Source organism: Schistocerca piceifrons, chromosome 5 (assembly GCF_021461385.2).
Source record: "Schistocerca piceifrons isolate TAMUIC-IGC-003096 chromosome 5, iqSchPice1.1, whole genome shotgun sequence".
Taxonomy (NCBI): domain Eukaryota; kingdom Metazoa; phylum Arthropoda; class Insecta; order Orthoptera; family Acrididae; genus Schistocerca; species Schistocerca piceifrons.
Window position 1 is genome coordinate 293334308 of NC_060142.1, and position 24079 is coordinate 293358386.

The following is a 24079-nucleotide window of genomic DNA, read 5'->3' on the forward strand; positions in this document are numbered from 1 at the left end:
ATATAGGCCAGATCTGTCATTAATGTGAGAAATGTCTGAAATGCCTAAATACATTGCAGACTTTCGTTTCTGGACCCTCTAACACAGCTATTAAATGAAACTCACACTATTGTGTCTACAACAATAGTGTTTATTGGTTAGCATTTTCACGTAACAACTGTGCTATAGGACCCATAAATGAAATGCTGCAACATATTTAGGCGTTTTTGAGATTTATCAAGTTTACCAATGAGAAACCTGGCCTATGTGATCACATACAATTTTCTGACAATGACTAGTTTTTCATACCAGTCTGGTGTCTTTTGACGTATAAATAAGTTTTGTACTTGAAAATGGCCTAAGACCAACATCTGGATTGTGTAACAATGGAATAAATGTTGTTACAGTCAAATGGGAGCAGCATCATTCAATAAAATAAGGACGGGTGAGTAACTGATGATGCATACTCACATTTAACGGATCAGAATCATACTAGCACTCCCATGGCTCTGGAAATTTGGGTGGCCTTATGATCTCTAAAATTGATGTGAAAGAGCAGCTGCCATCCTCCCTTTGAAAATGTATTGATTAAATATCAAAATTAATTGGCTAACTAAATATTGTCAGAGCAGCAAGTCATCCCAGTAAACTCTCCTCCATTGCTACTATTGTTAAATGTACTGCAACATGATAGCATATTTATTTGAGTAAAGAGGTATCTTGCCAATGTTGTCTGTTGGTTGGGAGAATTCTCTACAGTACTGACACCCTGACGTTAAGGGCAATGAACACAATGTACCTCTGCTACCTCAGCATTGTGTAACATTTACAGCAAATCAGTATCAATCCAAATGTAATTTTATACAATAGGTAGCAAGCCTTACTGTTGGGGGAACCTTTTGTGAGGTGGAAGTATAGTAGTAGTAAGTTAATGAGTCAAAATGTGCCAAGAGACAGCATAGTCACTTCCTATTGACCGAAAAGACCAGGCACTTATTTGGTAGCACCGTATTACCTGGCCCGAACAGTCAAAATTTTGAGGCAGAAACCCCTGTGTCATTGCTGGGGAGAGTCAATTGGTGGCAGCCACAGTATGTGTCATGATTCTAAGGTCACTGTAGAAAAGTTTGCTCAAGGTGTTAATTATTTCATTCAGAGTGTTAATTGAATCATGAGGGAGCATTATTGAAGTTGAGTGGCTACAGTCAAAGTGAAAAGTCATGTACGAGATGATTGAACACAATTGTTAAGAAATGTTATATTATTAAGTCAAGTTCAGTCATATTAAAAATATAGTAAATTATTACAAGTATTCTGAAGCATCATTGCATCTGTATGGCAACAACTTACAATCACTGTAATCATTTTGTGTGGAAACAGTGCTTTGGCAAGGCTTAAAGCTCATGATTTAAAAAAGGTAGCCCTTGAATAACGTTGAAGTTCTCTTTATTGTAAAGTAGCTCCTCATTCTCCATCAGCCTTAACGTAGCAGCACCACATTATAAAGAATCAGTGGCAGGGTTCTATCTTCTGCATTGAAGAGGACATTAATATCTTTCATCTTTGGAAGGTGCCAGGTGAGAACAGAATAATTGCTAGGTGTACCTGATGATGCACCTGCAACTGCAGCCCTCATGTGTACAGTCAGTCTGTTGCAAGCAGCTTCTAGGTTCATGTCCTAATGTAGGAGTTGTAACTACATACTCAGCCATGTTTTGCCAACTGTAGAGATCCTCACCATTGGCTTAGACAAGGGAAGAGTTGCAGGCAATTCTTTCAGCTCACCCTCACTCATGTTGTCACTGGAGCCAGGTGGTGGAGGCCTGACCAAGTGGAAATTTGAAAGGTGAGCCTATAAAGTATTCTTTCATGTGAGATCGGACCACCTGTTACACACGGAAAATGTAACAATACTGTACATGGTTCTGGTAGTACAACTATGTATTCTTTGCTGAACTTTGTAATAAAGTTCTGGTACTTGTTTTTAATGACATTTGTCAGATTATTGCACTCAGTAATGATGGCAGGAAGGAGTTGCCTTACACCTTGCAAAATATTGTCATTATCAAAATAATTACAGGACACAAATCTCTCCTGCAAGTAGGAAAACAAATTCACATTATTTGTGCAAGGAATGAATTATTTAATCATATAAGTTGATTGTGAATTAATTTCACTTGTACGCCTTCTCCAGTTACTAGTCAGCAAATCGAACTGATGATTCATGTTGAAACGTTACAATTGAGATAAACACAAAGTTTATTGTGAAATGACAGAATTCTTTGCAGATTTTTGTGATGTGTTAGGGTTCTTCATGTATTATGATGACTATATTGATGACTGTGATGGTGTATTGAGGCAGACTGAGAGTTAGTATGACTAGTATGACTAGTATTGCAGAATTGTGAGAATATGATGTAGAAGCGTTGCCAGCCATGACAATGATACTCATTGAGTCATGTGAAAAGTAATTACAGAGAAGTACAAATAACTTACAAAAATGACTGCAAGTTTGGTCACTGGCAACATGAAATATGATGTGGCATATCTACACACATCAAAAAAAGTTTTGCAGCACCCTGGTTCCCAGAACTCCTGAAGATAGACATTGACTGTGGATGTTGTATCACAGACACAGTCCCTCTGACTGTTCAGAGATATCACTAAACCTGCTCAAAGATGTAAATAGCCATGCATGAGCAGCTCCTATCAGACGGAGGGGATCTGACAGCCGATCAGTTCCAGTCATTCCATGCAGGAAGGAGGTACACGGCTCGTGTTGTCTGTAGTTCAACCATGCATAGACAGTCAATATAACAGTTCAATCATGTCTGCATTGTTACTTTGTGCCAGGAAGGGCTCTCAACAATGGAACTGTCAAGGCATCTCGGAGTGAACAAAAGCGATGTTGTTCAGACATCAAGAAGAGATAGAGAGACAGGAACTGTCGATTACATGCCTCACTCAGGCCACCCAAGGGTTACTACTGCAATTGATGACTGCTACCTATGAATTATAGCTCAGAGGAGCCCTGACAGCAATACCACCAAGTTGAATAATGCTTTTCCTGCAGCCACAGGACTTTGTGTTACAACTCAAACTGTGCGCAACAGGCTGCATGATGCACAACTACACTCCCGACAAGGTCCATCTTTGCAACCACAACACCATGCGGCATGGTACAAATGGGCCCAACAACATGCCGAATGGACCGCTCAGGACTGGCATCATGTTCTCTTCACCAATGAGTGTCGCATATGCCTTCAACCAGACAATCGTCAGAGATGTGTTTGGAGGCAACCTGGATGGGCTGAATGCCTTAGACACCCTGTCCTGCAAGAGCAGCAAAGTGGAGGTTCCCTGCTGTTTTGAGTTGGCATTATGTGGGGCTGCCGTATGTTGCTGGTGGTCATGGAAGGTGCCGTAACGGCTGTATGACACGTGAATGCCATCCTCCGACCAACAGTGCAACCATACCAGCAGCATATTGGCGAGGCATTTGTCTTCATGGACAAAAATTCGCAACCCCATCGTGCACATCTCATGAATGACTTTCGTCAGATTAATGACATCGGTCAACTAGAATGGCCAACATGTTCTCCAGACATGTTCCCTGTCGAACATGCCTGGGATAGATTGAAAAGGGCTGTTTATGGATGACGTGACCCACCAACCATCTGAGGGATCTACGTCAAATCACCAATGAGGAGTGGGACAATATGGACCAACACTGCATTGATGAACTTGTGGATTATATGCCACGATGAATACAGCCATGCATCAATGCAAGAGGACATGTTACTGGATATTAGAGATACCGATGTGTACAGCAATCTGGACCACCAACTCTGAAGGTATCGCTGTATTGTGGTAGAACATGTATAACATCCAATGTGTGGTTTTCACGAGCAATAAAAAAAATCTGGAAATGATATTTATGTTGATCTCTATTCCAATTTTCTGTACAAGTTCCGGAACTCTTGGAACTGAGGTGATGCAAAACTTTTTGATGCATGTAGATTTGTTGGTTTCGTGAATGAGAAACATTTGTAATACATGCTTTAGACTGCTAATTTAATAATAATTGCAAGTGTATGCAGCTATAAATTAATGATGATTAATTAAATGAATAATTAATGAAGAAATGTTGTTGCTTTCTATATTGATTACTATCTGAAAGTAATGTAGAAACAGGTGCCAGACTAATAAGTTAACTGTAATGGGAAATTAAGTAAAGGGATTGATGGGTCAGTACCACTGGAGCAATGTGGAAAACTTTTATTTTCACAGAATTTCTGTGTAATGTGTCCAGTTTTGTTAATTAGCATTCTTGTAAAGCATGTTTTTGATAAGACATTTAATTCTGTGTTTACGTACCATTTCTAGAGTCTTTTTTTCTAACATAAAAATGATTCACTTGTATGGGGTCCCCATTGATATTGTCGGTGGCCCTCTTCCTCCAAGCCATCCATGACACCACCAATTCTGAGCGCCAAAGCATACAAATAGCCTTGTGCAGCAAATGAAAGCTGTGCATCACAAACCTGCTTGCCATTGCCCTTGTTATGGTGCACACACCATCCGAACCCGCATAGTAACTGCTCCTTTTTTATACACTACTTAGAAAATATCCACTATCACAATCATCTTTAGATGGTACAAATATTCATTGTGTATCAAGGTACTTGATCAAATGCCCTGTTACACTACAACAATTGTATTTTGTCAGTCACCTCTGTAATTAAGGAAAATGATTTTTTAACACACTATCTTGCAGCGCTGATGTTGATACAAAACTATATTATTCCAGGAATGTACAAAACATATGAACAGAAGAAAGAATGTAAATTATGAAGTGATAATGTTTTAGATGAACATGGATTCCCGAACATTAAAAGCAAGAAACTTGTAGCATTTCAATATGTAAAACATTATCATACAACAAGAAAAGTTATTGTTTTATATTTATGAAAAATTGTTAGCCGAGTTTGTTGGAAGAATCTCACCCACAACACGTTATGTGTGGAATTCTGGAACTGTATTGTAATATGTTTAAGGTGTGGAGGTTCAGTCTCTTCATTTTATGTCATGGTGCAGTACGAACAAGTTAAATTTAACATTCTCACACTGAAAATTAAGACAAATCATTAGAGATTTATTTTTGGATAATATGTATAATGATTATGTGTGAGATCCTGTCACATCCAAAAACCAGCTTTAGTGATTTTTTTTTTTTTTACCTTTTCTAATTAGAGTATAGAGTAAAAATATTTCAGAAGAGTTAATTTCATTCCAGAAAATCAATTTTTATAATTTCAAATTATTGTAAGAAATATGTACGAAAACTTTAAAAACAAAAGTTACAGTGATGTACAAAACCTAAGGATGAAAGTAACTTTCGTATGATGTGTCACTGCCAAGTAACCATATATAGAAGAAAATTGCTGCACTTTAGTACAGAAGGCGACTGAAAGGAATACACAATGAGATGAACAGAAATGACATTGTTAGTCAAAGATAATAATTACATTGATGTCACCTCAATTTATTGTGGTCTATTGACCATTACAAAAGGTGAGACATGGTTCTTAACAGATGTACAGACTGGCCACAAACAGTAATGCATGCTCTGCAATGTGGTCCCATGCTCCTACAAGATGGTAAGAAGTTCTTGAGGTACGGCTTGCAGTGTGGTTGACAACTGCTGGAAGGACATTGGTGCATGTGGGAATGCTACAATACATCTCCCCAATGCATGTTACACATGCTTGAAGGGCATTAAGCTGGGTAAATTCGAAAGACTCTTCCAGCTGTGCTGTTCAGGGTGACCATGAACTGCCATCCACAAAAATTAAGTCAGGGCTGAATGCACCCATGAAAAGATGCACATGGGCAAGGTGTTACATTGTCACAGTAACATTGAGGGGAAACATGTGAAACAATGCTGAGTGCAGTAAGAAACTCCTGGACTACACTTGTCACACTTCATCCTCCTTCCAATTTCCTGATTATTCTTCCCCATGTGAAGTCATCCATATGATGTCTCCATAACAGGTATGAAGAACAGCACCACAGTGCACCGTAACATATCATATCACTATTGACACACACTATCTTTTCTCATTCCTTCAACAGCCTCAGGTTGCAGGGCCGACTCAATTTGGCACTATACTCATGTTGGCCACACACCATGTGACATCCAGCTTTCTGTGCACATCTGGAAACCTCTGACAACATGCTGCCACACTTTCATTCATTCCCCCTGAGTTGTTAATATGTTAAGTTATTTTATCTATCTCATTCTTATGTTGTATAGAGTATTATATGAGGTGATTTTTTCCCACCATGTACTAACTCTACAAATTGATCAATGAGAGGATACAGAACAAAACAGGTCTAATGAACTTATGTCGGGAAATGCATGGTTTCCATGCTAGATACCATTTACTCAATCATACTTTGGCACGGAGACTGCAGTGTAATACAAACTGCAACATGCAGCCACAGATACAGTATGCATGGTTTCCTCCGAGAGGATGGTACTATTCCTTATATGTGAAATCCTAGCACCCTCTCCTGCCATAGTAAATGGTAATGTTGTATCTGTTTCATTTCTCTTGCCAAGTCTCCTTGTAGTGGATGTGATACAGCATTGTACACAACAATTCTGTATTTGAATCGAGAGCTTGTCAACATGATGTTTACTTATGGAAAGGCAAATGGCAATGGGTGGCAGGCTGGAAGGTTGTATCAGGAGGACTTTCCCTGCCGACAACAACCACAGCATTCAATGTTTGCAACAGTGTTTTGCCACTTGTCTGAGACAAGATCATTTCAGGAAGCAGGAAATCGTGAATGATTTACCCGAAATGTTCGGACATCAGACTTGGAGAAAATGTAGAACATTCTCCACATCAGGAGTAGTTTTGTCACTGATGTCATCAATCCTATTCACAGACGAGGTCATCTTTATGTGGAGTGGTATCTTCAACTTTCATAACAGTCATTTAGGGGATAGCATGCAGAACACCCACGATATGGTGACAGCAAATCATCAGCATCGGTGCAGCCAGAATGCGCAGCCCAGCATAATTTGTGACTATATTTTGGGACCAGTCTTCCTTGCACATCACCTAACAGGCCGAAACAATCAGTGTTTCTTGCAGGTGACTTTGCCTCTCTTGCTGGGGTAGCAAATGGCAACAAGCGGCCATTGATGATTCAAAGGGTTATGTGGCTGCTACATGATGGAGCTTCAGCCCACTTTGCCATAAATGTCCACACACTTGTCAATCATGTCTTCCCTTATCAATGGATCAGACAAGGGGGTCCAGTTGCATGGCCTGCTCATTCACCGGATCTCAACCCATGCAATTTCTAGTTATGAAGCCATCTCAAAAGTATTGTGTATGCAGAGCCCATTCCAAATGTGGAGACACTGGAGCAGCATATTCATGCTACCTTTGACACTGTTTGGATGCAGCCTGGCCAGTGTGAACGTGTGAGACAGAACATACTATGGTGCACACATGCATGCATTATGGCTCATGGAAACCATTTTCAACACATACTGTAACTGTGGCTGCACAGTACAGAGCGTATTATACTGCAGTCTCTGTGACAATGCATGATTGAATAAATGGCCTCTAGCACGGAAACCATGCATTTGTGGACATAGGTTCATTAGACCTTTTTTGTTCTGTATCCTCTCATCAATCAATCCCTAGAGTTTATACAAAGTGGGAAAAAAATCACCCTATAGTACAGTAGCTCAAATAAATCTCTGTATTTCATTTTCTATGTATGTAAGAATGTGACTTTGACTTTCTTTATATTGAAGGTTTTGGTGTAAGATATTGCTGAATCCAGTTGTGTGATGAGAGGCAGTGAGTACAATTTTCATGTGGCTAGCAATGCACGAATTTTTGGCTGAGCAAACAGAGTTGAAAGGTGTATTTATAGTGTTGTGTGAACAAGAAAATCTGAATAAATTGAGGAATTTGGCTGTTGAAATTTGTTCAAAAATCACCAGCATTACATCTTGCACCCAACGTAATAAAAATCTAAGCAAGTGAAGGACACTCAACAATCATCAAGAGCATCAATCCGAAAAGTAAGTATAAAGTATGTTGTTTTTTTTCAGCTCTTGAACAATTTTAAATACATTGCAACAAATCTTATTGTGAAGTAAACTGTAAAATACACATAAATTCTGTATAAATTCAGTAACTGACAATAACAAGAGCAGGTTCATTAGACATGATAGGTATTTGAAAAGATAAGTGCAAGATGAAAAGAAACTGGATCTTATCAAAAGTTTAAAAAAAACTGTATTTACAGCTTCAGTTATAAAGGTTTTTGTACATCTTAGTTATTGTAAATCCAAGGCTGGCAGGAGCTTTCCAGTGCACGAGCCAAATCCAACTCTGTATCCTTTACCTTCACAGTGTCCTGCAAAACACAGAGCAAGGAGCAAAAAATCAAAAGAAAATCTTAGTTTTTATATGTAAGAAATGCTTTAAGTCATGGAAACACAAGTGTAATGGATATGGCACATCGCAAAACAGTATAAAATCAATAAGGAAACCTGGTGGAAACTCGTGAAAGTTACCTTTCAATGTAACTTCATCCCCGTCCACCAGAAACTTTCGATAGGTTCCACCAGGCAACTCCACAGGATTGGTACCCTTCCAACCAAGTTCAAGCAATGATCCATAAGAATTGGCAACCTGAGAACAAATTTATTCTATTAATAAAACAATAGGAACACTTACACTATCACCAATACATGTTTTTGTGTAGGTCTTTCTATAATTCACAGCACTGCCAAAATAAATAAGAGGACACTTGAGGCAGAAACTTTTCATAAAGAGAAAGGGAAAAGAAAAGAGCTGTGAATGAAGAGAGACATTACTTGTTTGCAATATAAAATTTAATGCCCACTCCACAATGCATTTTTGATAAGTATTTAATGTGGGTAAGTCATAATCTTAATTGTCCTTTTGGCTTACCAAATACTGTTTCTGCAGCTGCTTCCTAGTCTAAGGGGAATGAAACAAAAGAAATGCATTGGCAATCTTAACACTGAAGGTAGTGTAAGGGAAGATAAGGGCCTGAAGCAATGCATCTGAGAAGGCATAAAAACTGTGTTCCCATTATATAAGTTTATAGGCTTCCACAGTCAGTATCATTCTGAATAAAACAATTTTTTAATATTAGGCCATGCCATTATAAAATACTAAATCAACTAATTGCCAATGTTTCTACTGACTTTGCAGTGGTCCTACTCAGTGTGGTTAAGAGGTGGATACTGGTGAATGTCTTCCCCTATATACTTCTATTTCGATTATCCAGTGGCTACCGACATCACATATCTAGGATGTAACTGGACTATTTGAAGAGTGGCTGTATGGAAGCAGATGGCTGTATGTTAGACTATTTCCTGTGCCACTTTGGAAGGTGATTGGAAGGCTACTCTAGTAAGTGATTAGCATGCAATAGTCTACCATACAGCCAACCACCTCCGTAGCAGCCTCTCTTCAAATTGTCCAATACATCCCAGACACATGACTTTGGTAGCCATCTGATACCCAAAATAAACAGTATATAAGGGATGACTTTCACCAGTATCCAACAGTTTACTGCCCGAAGAGAACCACTGCAAAGTCAGTCAAAATCTCAACTATTAGTTGCTTTAGCGCTTTGTAATGATACAGTCTAATACCCAACATTATTTTATTCAAAAGATGCTCCAATTACTTTCCTTTGTTCTTAAAACAATATAACAAAATAACAAAGGGGTTAAGAGCAGGCAATCACAAGAGACACACTTTGCAAACAACCTTGAGGTGTGTAGTGGAGTGTAGCTCTGGTACCACTAGCATTTCCACTCTTTCCTGTTACACTTGCGAACAGTGCACAGGAGGACTATCGTTAAACATAATGTGATATGCTATTTCACTTTAGTTATTGGCATCAGTGAAGTTACAATCTGATTCCACTCTTTAAATAAAAACAGTGTCAAAGACAACTGTGCTATGAGGGGTCAGCTGTGGTTGATGTGCAAACCAAGTTAAATGCACCAACTAAAAGACACATGGAATCGCAAATAACATGAATGTGAAGTTTGAGAGAGCAGGAAATGTGACTAATGAGTAACTGAACAAGGAAAACTCAGAAATGAGTTACATAATTTGTAATGTGATATTAACTATGGCTTCAGAACAAGTGACATGAACATCTGTGTCACTCTCCGTGATGTAAATATCGGAGCTGTCAATATAGCTGCATGCTATATGACCATCAATATTCCTTGAGGTCCAGCTGCAAAACATGCCATGTGAGCTGTTCTCTAAACCCTCACAGATGAAGGCTTTGGTGTCCTGCCTTCCATGCCAAGAAATAGTGATTGTTCATTCATAACAATGACATATTTTACATATTTTGAATAGCATGATGTCATAGTGATCTAACTTCAGACTGTCTTTTAATATAGACTGATTTTTTATATACAAGGTGTTATCAAAAAGTAGAGGGAACTTTTTTTTCCTTTAAGGATCTCTATTTATTCAACAACTTCAACTATGTCCCCTTTGAAGTAATCCCCCTCAGATATAACACACTTGTGCTAGCATTTTTTCCAATCTTGGAAGCACTTCTGGAAATCACTTTTTGTTATGGTGTTCTGCTTCTTGAGCAATTCTGTTTTTATCTCATCAGTGGTGGCAAAACAATGTCCTTTCATGGTTCTCTTCAGCCTTGGGAATAGAAAGAAGTCACAGGGGGCCATGTCATGCTTATTTTGAAGCAACATAACAGTTTTGTTTTTTTGCCAAAAAATCATGAACAAGCATTGAGGTGTGAATGGGAGCATTAGTGTGGGTGGTTCTGTCACAGTTCTGGTCATTGTCTTTTGACTGCTTCATACAAACAGCAAATAACTTCCAGGTAGTATTCCTTATGACTGTACAATCATAAAGCAGGAGGTCATGATGCACTCGCTCATTGTAATTGAAGAAAACAGTAAGAACAACCTTCACTTTTGATAGAGCTTCTCATGTTTTTGGGTCTTGGTGCTTCAGGCAGTTTTCATTGGGATGACTGGGCCTCAGTTTCAATGTCATGGCTGTATATCTATACTCTGTCATCTGTTATAACCTTTTTTACAAGATCTGGATCGCTCTAAATTTCATTCAGCAATTCCTGAGTGATATCTACTCAAAGTCATTTCTGATCAAAATTCAGCAATTTCAGAAAACTTTGCTGCTACACATTTAATGCCTAAAACATAAAAAAACATTGCTTGACATGAACCAAAGGATATGCCGACATCATCAGCAACCTCTCTGATGGTGATTCACTGATTTTCCAGAACCATTTTCTTTACTTCTTCCACACTCTCATCAGTAATTGATGTCCAGGGCGGTTGTCATCTTCAACATCCTCTTGATCCTATTTGAAATGGTTAAACCACAAGTAAACTCTTGCCTTACTCATAATAAATTTGACAAAAGCCACAGTTAACATTTCAAGTGGGTTTCTGCACTTTAATCCATTTTTCCAGCCAAAATTTAATGCAAATTCTTTGATCCATATTTTTCAAAAGTAAAAAATTTGCCAAGTACTTGAAAACAGGTATAATTTTTCCAACCTTCAACAGTAAACTAAATATTGAAAACAGCTGAAAATGCAAACCTACATCAGGAATGTGTGTTCCACAAAGATAAAAAAATTGAAACTCAGATATACACAGCCCACAAAATTAAAAGATTCCCATTAATTTTTGATCATACCTTGTGTGTGTGTGTGTGTGTGTGTGTGTGTGTGTGTGTGTGTGTCCACTACTTCACTCTCCCATTTTAGGAACTGTTTAACTTCTCTTATACATGGACTGGTGCTGTGTATAAAAACAATATGAAGAACTTACAACTTTGAAATAAGTTGCACTGAATAGAACTATGACAAGGCAAAGTCCATTTATGGATGGCTGGTTCTCTCATTCACAAAGCCCACTTTCCATGCACTGGAGACAAAAACAACCCACAGAGAACAGTAAGGAAAATAAGGACTGGAGGAGACCTTGCATTAGGAATAACAGCAGTGCAGTAGAACAGGAAACAATTCCTTTTATGATGAAGGCTGTTGGAAATTTTAGTATTACTGTATTATTATTGTTATTATTATTATTATTATTATTATTAGTAGTAGTAGTAGTAGTAATAATATTTTTAATCATCCTTGTTGCCCCCCTCTCACACACACACACACACACACACACACACACACACACACACACACACACACACACACATAATAATGATGATGATAATGATAATAATAATAGAAATACAGTAATACTACAATTTCCTAAAGACCAACACCCTTCATTATAAAAGGAAGTCTTTCCTGTTTTATAACACTATTGCTACTCCTATTGCAAGGTCTCCTCCAGTCCTTAATTTTCCTTACTGTTCTCTGTGGGCTGTTTTGGTCTCCACCTTAAGGAAATTGGGCTATGGGACCCAGGGGACAATCAGCCGTCTCTAAATATGTCAATGTACTTCATCTTATCTTATATGTGTTCATATGTCTTCTTTCAAAGTTCTAAATTCTTCCCATTGCTTTATATATATATATATATATATATATATATATATATATATATATATATATATATATATAAAGCTATGATTTAACTACACAAAAAGAAAAAAAAACATTCATGGACTGCTATTTTATATGAAAACAACAGAAAGAACATAAACAACTCTTAAAAGAAAAAGAGAGAGAGAGAGAGAGAGAGAGAGAGAGAGAGAGAGAGAGAGAGAGAGACTGGTTAAGTAATTTGATAAATTAATAAGAAAGAAAATACTGAAAAAGAAGGGAAAAACAAAATAAAATTCACACACATAATGTATATTCTATTTTTGGAGTAGATTTTACTATTGAGATTCTAGATTCTTACTGTCCCACTAATTGTGCCAGATGCCATAAGATCGCCTGGGTTAACATTACAGCCAGTAATTGTGTGATGTGCCAGTTGTTGTTTTGCCGTCCAGTACATTTCCTTGTAGTTTGTCTGACTTATTTTGTGAGGAGTACCACCTTCAGCTGAAGCAAAAAGATTTTGCGTTACTTCAGATGTAAACCTAATAATAAGACTGCAATATACATTAATCAAGTAAAATGTATAACTTACGAGTAATGAATATTTCCAGTTTAATATCAAAATTAAACTTATCATTGTGCTGAAGATATGGGAAAGGTTTGGGATCCTGTGGTAAATTATCAACTTTAAACGGCTCCAGTGCCAGTAGAGTTACAACCCATGGACTGATAGTTGTTCCTAAATTCTTTGCTAGGAATGGCCCAAGGGGCTGATATTCCCACTTCTGAATGTCTCGAGCTGTCAATATGTAAGAAAAATCATAAGATTATGGAAAGTTTCAATGTCCACTGCATAACATAATTTTCAAATATTGTGCAGATTATGAATTCACACAATGAACAACTGTTCAACATACCACTCCAATCATTCATGAGTACCATTCCGAAGATGTGATCCTGTGCTTCATTAACTGGAATTGGCTCCCCAAGTTTGGTGGGAGGCCCTCCTACAAAGAAAGCCATCTCTAGTTCGAAATCCATGAGCCGGCAGGGCCCAAACACTGGAGCTGCTCCTTCAACAGGGCATGTTTGTCCATTTGGGCGACGAATTGGCGTCCCTGATACTACAATTGACGAGGCACGTCCATGATAGCCAACTGGCAAATGTTTCCTACAACAAAACACGCATAAATAGAACAAGCTTGATTTTTATTATCATTATTATTTAATGTCTTGTTTTTTTTGAAAGACCCATTGTCTTTATTTTTGATCAAAAAGAGTAATCACTATCATGAATAAAACACCACATTTATCTCACAAATCTGTATACAAGATTGTCATTACAAGGGATATTCGGAAAGTAAGGTCCAATTGATTATGAAATGGAAAACACAGTGAAAATCCAATGAATACTTGCACAGATGCATGGGACAGTGTCTCTAGTATGCTCATTGATTGTGTCACGTCACACGTTTCAGTTCTAAGTGCACAGTGAGCACATCACGATGCCTATAAAATAGTGTCTCCCACCAAATATGAGTGCCTGTGAGAAATTTTACCTATTTTCATACAGCTCACATAACATAACTGTCACGCATTTCCTTTCTCATGACAATTCTTGGCCGCATACTGCCAAGCGCAATGACGATGCTCCTGCAGCATTTTCAATAGGAAATGTTAGGTCACCCACCATACAGTCCAGACTTGGCTCCCTCCGATTTTCATCTCTCCGCAAGTGAACCACTGGCTATGAAGAGAACATCCTGGTACAGACAAAGATCAGTGTACAAAATTGGCAGAAATCACAGGCAACTAACTTCTATGACAAGGGTACTGGAAATTTGTACAATGCTATGAGAAATGTCTTAGCCAGAGCAGCAACTATGTAGAAACATAGCTGGATGATTTAGCTAACTGTTGCAAATAAAATATTTTTTTTTAAATTTTCTCTGTGGTTTCCATTTTGCAGCTGACTGAACCTTACTTTCTGAATAGCACTCTTACATTCATACTACCATGAGCCTGTACCCCATCATCCTGTAAAAATGAGTACACGATGAACCACTTTTAACTTCTTAACAGCTTCTGCTAACAGGCACTGATTCCCCTACAGAAAGTTATTGCATTTCCACTTCCCACATGAAGTTTGACATATTCATTGTGCTCAGTACATATAGTTTCCATAGTTTAAAATGTTTTGAAGTTTTACATAAACTATTGGCACATCACTTCGTATTCTCTTCTTGCTTTTCTGTCTAGGAGCACTTGTCACAAGTTATCTTAAGAGCATAGGTCACTCCTTGTACTGATGTAAATCATGTTTAGACTCTTGCCCACTAAATTTTATTCATATCAATAAGTTTTTAAAGACAGATTCATATGTGGTTGTAGGCTGGAGACACTGAGGGGTCATCAGCCTCAAGTGGATACGGTTTTTTCTTTAACACACAATGGCCCTTTCCAGTACAGTCTACGAGAGTTGTGTCTTAAGTGTATCTGTTGAGTGTAGGTGGATGTAATAGATGTGTAAATATAATGTTTTGTCAGGTTTGTGTAAAATGATGATGAGAGGGGGGAAAGGGTAAAACCAGTATTAGAATACAGCACACGGCTCTCAAATAGCACCAGGGGACTGCCAGGCTTGACATCCCCATGCTGCCAGTGGATCAGTGGTATGTATAGATCGATTAGACACACTATTGATACACCACATTATACCTAAATGAGGCGGGTTCACTGCAAGCAGTGAGCAGCATAGTATTTCTGACTGACAGGCCACTTGAAACTGTCAACTTGCCAATTTAAGGCCAATTGGCTGCAGGTCCATTCTGGCTTCTGTGATACCTAATGTGGTTCTGTTCTCAGCTGACTGAACTACTGACTATAACTCTGTGGATGTCCTTTGGATTGATCATGTTATTTGTTCATTACAATTGGGCTTGCTTGGGATCTGCATACAGTGATGTCAGCCTACCACTATTAACTTCTACTTTGGTGAATTGTGATACTGTGTTGGCCAAGTGATTTATTTTAGCCATAACTATGAGTGGTTCCCACAACAATAATTAAAGCTGTGTTAATTACAGTTGTTTTCATTTGTAGCCCTGGAAAATTCACAAGATCTGTAACTTTTATGAACCTTGAATCATTTAGTTTGTGTTTCAATGTATTCAATAAAGTATATTAGTAAATTACTTTTGTCATCTAAACTGGGAACTGCAAACTAGCAATGAAACGGGTTCCAGTTCAGTTACATAACATAGCTACCATGATAGCAAATTTTTCTGACTTGTGACTACACCAGTTCAATCAATATCAGGAGTTGGTGAAACATTCGACCAGCTCGGCTCAAGCAGCAGCGGAAATCCCTGCCAGCCATTCTGGCTTTCCAGCCATTTAACAGTGCACGAGAGGAGAGATATTTGTTTGGATGCTTTTGGTATCTACTACCCACCAATTATACATATTACATTGTGCAGAAATTGACCCCACTGTCAGGACACTCAGTGTCACCTCTTTTGGTCACTTATGCTTTATTGACACAACATTTTTCTACAAAAACGCATATGGCTGTGGCCCGATTAAATTTTTGCAACACCATACATCAGACTCAGAAAGCAATGCTTGATGGAACACAGATATCCAAGGATTGAGAAGAAAGTGTAAATTTGTGTGCATTTGGGGCTTATCATATACAAAAAATTTAATTAGGGATATCATGATTTCTCTTGCCACTGATAAAAGATATCTGCGAACACTCCTTATGTTAGTTAGAGCTTCATGGTGGATGGAAGTAATGATGATGACTGCACAACATTGGTTATATGAGGGTTATTCCAAAAGTAAGGTCCGGTTATAAAAAAAAAATCAAAACTAAAATGTTTTTTCAAAACAATTGTTTTATTTACATTCCTTACATCTTTATCTATTTTTCTACATAACTTCCATACTTATTTAAACATTTGTCACATCGTTCAACAAGCTTTTGAATGCCCATGTTATAGAAATCGGCCGCCTGTGACGATAACCAGTCCTTAACTGCTTCTTTCACTTCATCATCTGTGTCGAAGCACTTGCCGCCGAGAAACTCCTTTAAGTAACGGAACAGGTGGAAATCACTTGGCGCCAGGTCCGGACTGTAAGGAGGATGGTCCATCTGTTCCCATCCAAATTTCTTGATCAGAGCTTGCATTTCATTTGCAGTGTGGGGTCTGGCATTGTCATGCAACAACAAGATTCCAGACGACAAAAGACCACGTCGCTTATTCTGGATTGCATGTCGAAGTTTAGTCAGGGTAGCGCAGTAGGCGGCTTTATTAATCATTGTTCCTCTCTCCATAAAGTCGACTAACAATACTCCACGTCTATCCCAGAACACAGTCGCCATAACCTTACGTGTTGAGATTGTCTGCTCTGCCTTGACCTTGACTGGCGATGACATGCGACGCCATTGCATTGACTGACGTTTAGACTCTGGAGTGATGTGAGAAACCCATGTCTCATCCCCTGTGACAACATTGTCTAAAAGACTGTCACCTTCCTTATGATATCGCTCCAAAAAATCAAGAGTAAAAGCCATTCTTTTCATTCGTTGGGGCTCAGTAAGCAGCCTGGGAACCCAACGGGCACACAATTTGTGAAACTTCAAATGTTCAGACACAATTCTGTACAAAGTTGTTCTACTCACATTCGGAAAATGTATGTCTACGTCTGTAATAGTGAATCGGCGATCTTCACGAATTTTTTTGTCAACCGCATTGACCAAATCGTCTGAAATCACTGATGGTCGGCCACACCGTGGTTCATCGTGCACATTATCCCGTCCTTCATTAAAAGCTCGCACCCACTTGCGCACTTTACTGTCGCTCATTATGTTAGGACCGTACACTTCAGTAATCTGCCGATGGATTTCCGCCGCTGAATTGTTTCTTGCAGACATAAACCGTATCACTGCCCTTACTTCACAATCGGCGGGCTGATCAATTGTCTTAAACATTGTAAAGTGACACTGTGAACTACACTCAGCAACAGTAACAAAGCGAATGGCGGCGTTTGACGCGCAAGGCTTGCCGGGAGTTGGCGCGCATGCGTGTTTTGTCATTGGCGCCAAATTTCAATAGTTACGGCGAATCGGACCTTACTTTTGGAATAACCCTCGTATTTGGATTTTCCTTGGAATGATTGTTTATTTGTTCATGGCTAACAGGACCACTTGCCACCACAGTAAAGTGACATCCGATTACCACTGATAAATCCTACTGTGGTGAACTGTAATACCTTTTGGGCCAAATGACTGATTTCAGCCTCATCTATAAGTTGTTCACACTACTATAAATCAAGCTGTGTAGTTTCCATTTATAGTCCTGGAAAATGCACAGGATCAGTTACACTTGCACAATTTGTTCTGCATTTCAGTTTATTCAATACAGTTTTATTAAATGGTTTTGTGATCTTTATTGAGACTACAAAAATCACCATCAACAGTATCATTTGTCCTTACTTCTTGAAATTTATGCCACCACTTCATCTTCTCTTGTTGGCCTGATACTGGTGGTCCAAACTTCTTACACAGACAGTATCCAAACCAGCTGTCTCCAAGACAAGCATCACCCACACAGACATTCATTAGTGACCTCAGCTATGGAGGCAGGTACAACAGTCAAATTACTTTTCAGAATGGCGTTTCACCCACAAGTTCCAATGTCATATGGTGACTAAATGCGTAATTCACAATTACAGGATGCTTCTGTAAGAGAAACTTAATAGGTTTCTGACAGTGACCAGAGAAATAGTATAACAAATATAACTTTCTACACAGTACACAGAAACCAACAAATGGCTCTAGTGTACCTAGACATTACGGAAATTACACAAATGCAACAGCAGATTTCACAAGGGCAGTGGTTCCCAAGCTTTTGGAAACAATAACCCCTATGTGCAATCAGGTATTTCCTAGTCTCCCCCTCCCGCCTCTCCTCCACCTAACTAAATTTTATATGAAAAAGAATTTTCTCCTAAGAATTATTTTTAAAATGACAAAAGATAAATAATATTTAGTTTTTGTATATGTTTTATTAGACAATGAACTAATGGTCAGTGAGATAACTGGTACTGCTTATTTCTAATAACCTTTTTTATGGAACAATGAAGAAATTCTAAATGCATCACAAGTGCCACATACAACTCTTTCTCAGAAAAGAAAGCTAACTATCCACACTGAGGGCAGATGTTTGTTACAAAGCATGCTTTCTCTGCACCACCCACACTTTGCAGCCTCATTTAAAATCCACCAAGTTAAAATGTGTACACTGTATTTACAGCTCATAGATCAGTTGATTGCTGGATTGCTATAATAATAATAATAATAATAATAATAATAATAACAATAACAATAATATAGTGTAGATCCCACAGCAGTGTAGTAGCCATTACATAGTTACTGATGTGTTGTGCTGCAAAACAGTTCGTTTATCTGTTGCAAAGTGAATAATGAAGTGATTGCTGATCCATTGTGGGAACTACATACATCCTGGAGAAGGTATTTTGGTGACATATTTAAGTATATGTAATATATATATGCCTCAACTTTACTGTAACAGACGTCTGGTACAGAGTATGTTTGTAGTGGATGGACTATGCAGGGGAGAAGACGTTCATACATCACTTTCTCAAACAGTACCACTCACCACATTATGTTGCACATTAATGTTGGTACCAGAAAAACTGTAATTATTGGTAACTTATGTAATTAATCTTACAAAAAAATGACAACAGTGATAATCTCACAAAAATAATTTAGTTTAGTGACCCAAAAAGAATGGAGTCCTTTTGTTGTTTTTACTCCTCTGGGGGTAATTGCACTCAGGTTGGAAACCACTGCACTAGGGGAAAGGTAGATATCACCAACAGCAAAATTAAAGAGGACTTTGGGTAACAGAGAAGCAGCTGTATGAATATCAAGAGCTCAGATGGAAAACAAGTCCTAAGCAAACAAGGGAAAGCTGAAAGGTGGAAGAAGTATATAGAGGGTCTATACAAGGAAGATGAAACTGAAGGCAATATTATAGAAAGGGAACTGGATGTAGATGAAGACGACTTGGGAAATACGATATTGTGACAAGAATCTGACAGAGCTCTGAAAGATCTAAGTTGAAACAAGGCCCCAGGAGTAGACGATATTCCGTCAGTAATACTGATAACCTTGGGAGAGCCAGCCACAACAAAACTCTTCCATCTGGTGTAAAAGATGTAGGAGTCGGGCAAAATACCCTCAGAATTCAAGAAGAATGTAATAATCCCAATTCTGAAGAAAATAGTTGCTGACTGGTGTGATAATTATTGAATTGTCAGTTTAATAAGTCATGGTTGCAAAGTACCAACATGAGCTCTTTTCAGAAGAATGGAAAAAATGGGAGAAGCCAATCAGTTTAGACTCAAGAGAAATGTAGGAACATGCAAGTCAATACTGATGCTGTGACTTATCTTAGAAGATAGGATAAGGAAACGCAAACCTACGCTTATAGCTTTTGTAGACTTAGAGAAAGTTTTTGACAATGTTGGCTGGAATACTCTATTTGAAATTTTGATGGTAGCAGGGGTAAAATACATGGAGTGAATGGCTATTTACAACCTGCACAGAAACCAGGTGGCAGTTATAAGAGTCAAGGGACATGAAAGAGAAGCAGTGGTTAAGAAAGGAGTGAAAAAGTGGTGTAGCTGATCCCTGATGTTATTCAATCTGTACATTGAACAAGCACATTATGGAGAAGGAATAAACACTTTGGTGTTTGTAGATGACTTTGTAATTCTGTAAAAGACAGCAAAGGACTTGGAAGAGCAGTTGGACAGTGTCTTGAAAGGAGGATTTCAGATAAACATCAACAAACACAAAACAAGAATAATAGAATGTAGCCAAATTATATCAGGTGATTCTTAGAGAATTAGATTAGGAAATAAGACATTAAAGTAGTAGAAGAATTTTGCTCTTTGGGTAGCAAAATAACTGGTTGTGGCTGAAGCAGAGAGGATACAACACTTAGGCTGGCAATAGCAATAAAAGCATTTCTGAAGAAGAGAAATTTGTTAAAACAATATAGATTTAAGTGTTAGGAAGTCTTTTCTAAAGGTATTTGTCTGGAGTGCAGCCATGTATGGAAGTGAAACATGGACAATAAACAATATAGACAAAGAGATAATAGCAGGTTTCAAACTGTGGTGCTACAGAAGAATGTTGAAGATTAGATACCATGTGAAGATTAAATGAGTAGATAACGTAACTAATGAGAAGGTACTGAATAAAATTGGGGAGACAAAAAAATTTGCACCACAACTTCTCCAAAAGAAGGGATTAGTTGATAGGACACATTCTGAGACATCATGGGATCATCTATTTAGTATCGGAGGGGAAGTGTGAGGGATAAAAATCTTCGGAGACCAAGAGATGAATACAGAAAGCAGGTTCAGAAGGGTGTAGGTTGCAGTAGTTATTTGGAGATGAAGAGGTTTGCATAGGATACAGTACCATGGAGAGCTGCATCAAACCATTCTTTCGACTGAAGACCATGACAACAACAACATCAACAGTGACGAAGGAATTTTAATGATGAAGCAACATGTTTTGTCAATGTGAGAGTGAACAGGCACATCTAAGGTATGGGGAATTGTATCCTTTGCAGGATTTGTCCATTTCAATTGAAGTATTGTGTACTATGCGGCCTCATAGTAGAAGGTATACAGACTTCTACAGTACACATCTATAAATGCTGTATAATTGATATTGAATAAACTACCGCAACACACACAAGTCATGTAAGTAAAATACAACATATGTAACAAACAGTATTTCTGACTGCTGTGATTGTGAAACTAGACAAGAAAATATTACTTAAACAATGTCAGCTTTACCAAGAAAGCCTACCATACACCAAGATCACAGTTATATGATTAGGAACAGAACTTAACAAAACAAAACATATAGGAAAAAAAAATCTCAATTTTTGGAAAATTACAGGTTTCTTTCCAGAAATTCAGTAACACAAGAGAAAAATTTGTTTCATTTTGTACCTTATTTTGAGTGGACATTTAGCTGATTTGATGTCTGTGGGGCCATGATTGTATGTTTTTATTGCTATCAAAATGAAAATTGCCCAAGAAAACCATATAATTGTGACACAATTTCTGGTCAGTGCTTACCTTCCATATCTATCAGCAATATCAACATTTCTCCTAAAAGTGTTTTTATTCCTACACATTTAATACCACTTGTGTGCAGTTTTGTGTTGTGTTTTATAATTTGTAATTGCATTTTGTTTCTAATGTCATGGGGGTTGAAATCTCTTTTTTTGTTTATAGATTCAAAGTGTTGTAGTGTAAAATATGTTACATGTATTACCTCAATACAATGGCAATGGCATTGGGTTTACAGTGTTCATCTTTTCTCTTAGATAACATTATCCTCAGTTCTAATTTATGTAATGAAAATGTTGTGGGGCTCATAAGTATTTTGCCAGAAGATCAAGCCATCTGTAATGAGGGACTCCAATAGTTCATAGTAGAAAAGCTTTGAATCTGTACGTTAACAGTAACTCTAATGACCTCTGTAAGAATCAGGTTTAGATGAACTGCTTTGCTAATACCTCTGAACATGTTACATCAAGGTAGGACTGCAGATTCAATATCTGAAGAATCAGAAAGGAGGGACACCCTGAGCACTTGTACCAAAGCTTTTTGATTTTCTCTGTCTGATTGAAAATATTCATAATATTATGTCAATACACACTGCTACAGATTGTGTGTACACCAGTTACAAATGATGAGAGATGCTTTGCTTCTCCATATTTATGGTGGCACTCATATTTGTTTGTAAATTACTCACACATCTGGATAAGATCGCCTGGTTTTAATACACAGATAACGCATACTAAAATACATGTTCAACCAGATAATGACCATATGGCTGAAACTAGCAAGTTGTGAAAAATAAAGCAATAGTTTATTTCAAGAGCAAAGACTGAAGTTGAGTACCTGGCCTTATTCTCTGTAAAATTCATAATGGCTACAGAACCTAACAAGAAGAAACTGAAGGAAGAATGCATTTTTTTTATTTCTCACACAATTGGTGAACATTTGACAATAATTTATAATAACCCTTTAATTAGATTAGAGTATAATCCACTACTCATATACACATTAGGGGCACTGGTAATGAAGAAAAATCAGGTGAGCAGTATACAGGGTTTCAATAACAGGGTTTCAATATGAAGTTCCAAAGGAGCAGGATAGTACTAAATAATATGGACACAGTAAAGAATGAGAGATTGAGAAGAATAGTGAAAGAGAAGCCCATACAAGAGACGAAACATGGTATGGACATGTAAGAGAATGGCTGTTTGCAGTGTACCCCAACAGGTTCATGAAATTACAGTAGGAGGTAAGAGACCTAGAGAAAGTACAAGAGACAAATAGACTGTTGGAGTGATGGAATGTGTAATGACAAGAGGAGAAGGCTAGGGAAGAATGGAGGGGGGAACATGTTTGGAGGACAACAAAAAATGGAGAGGCTGGTGTTCCAAGCAGTTCCAACTCAAATTATGATGATGATACAAATCACAGTATCAGTAACCATGGTATAGCATCATATAAACAATGCACTAAAAATATTTAGGCTTCTAAGCATCCCACCATTTGAACAAAATGTTTCACTGTGTTTTGTTATCAACAAATAGTACATCCATATCAAATAAATTGTAATTGTACACTTCGTAGATTCTCTCAGGTTCATAACCCTGCAAAAGTTCACAAATGTAATGAAATTCCATATGTGGGTACAGTCATGAATGTCTAAAGCAGAAAAAAAGTGTTTATTCTCACCAGTTTGGTAATAATGCATTCTCTCGCCCACGGAACATTATGCCCACATTTGTGGCATGATTTATCGATGAATAAAAATCAGTATAATCTCCGATAATTGCTGGAAGATGCATTTCAGCATCTGACTGTGGCACCAATGCTCTGTGAAAAGATTTAACAGTTTGTTAAGAGTAAATAAATATGTTATTAAAGCACACACATTAATCAATGCTGAGGGAGTTTTTTTGGAATTGGTGTGAATTTTTGCATGCAAACATGTGCATATGTAAAAATCTGAGATATTCATAAATCCATTTGATCACATGATCATTATATTATTTGCAAACCAATCTCTATTGATACATGTATAGGTAACTATTACTTTTTGATAAATATCAGTGTGGCTACTTAAATAGTGTGCCAGCAATAGAAGGTAAATAACTCTCTCTCTCTCTCTCTCTCTCTCTCTCTCTCTCCTTCCCCCCCCCCCCCCCCCCCCTCAACCATCCGAAGTACCACCAGCTAAGCTAACCTGGTAATTCTTTTTGTTAAAGTTTTGGTTATGTAATCTCACTGTAGTAATAGTTTATTGTTAATGCAGGCTTATAGCAATTGCTTCTGTTTTGTTTATGTATATCTTTACTGA

General features: G+C 37.8%; 1 protein-coding gene across 2 annotated transcripts in view; it reads right to left on the minus strand.

The window, feature by feature from the left end:
• Window positions 1–8284: 8284 nt before the first annotated feature.
• The window catches only part of LOC124798423 (fumarylacetoacetase), a 67843-nt gene continuing 52048 nt past the window's right edge, over window positions 8285–24079 (minus strand). For both annotated transcript variants that reach the window (XM_047261828.1, XM_047261829.1), the window contains 6 exons: window positions 23455–23595; window positions 13503–13756; window positions 13178–13384; window positions 12944–13089; window positions 8591–8708; window positions 8285–8430 (listed from right to left, as the gene is read on the minus strand). In XM_047261828.1, coding sequence (XP_047117784.1) covers window positions 8351–8430; window positions 8591–8708; window positions 12944–13089; window positions 13178–13384; window positions 13503–13756; window positions 23455–23595 — 946 coding nt within the window. In that variant the 3' untranslated portion in view covers window positions 8285–8350. The remainder of the gene's footprint in view (window positions 8431–8590; window positions 8709–12943; window positions 13090–13177; window positions 13385–13502; window positions 13757–23454; window positions 23596–24079) is intronic.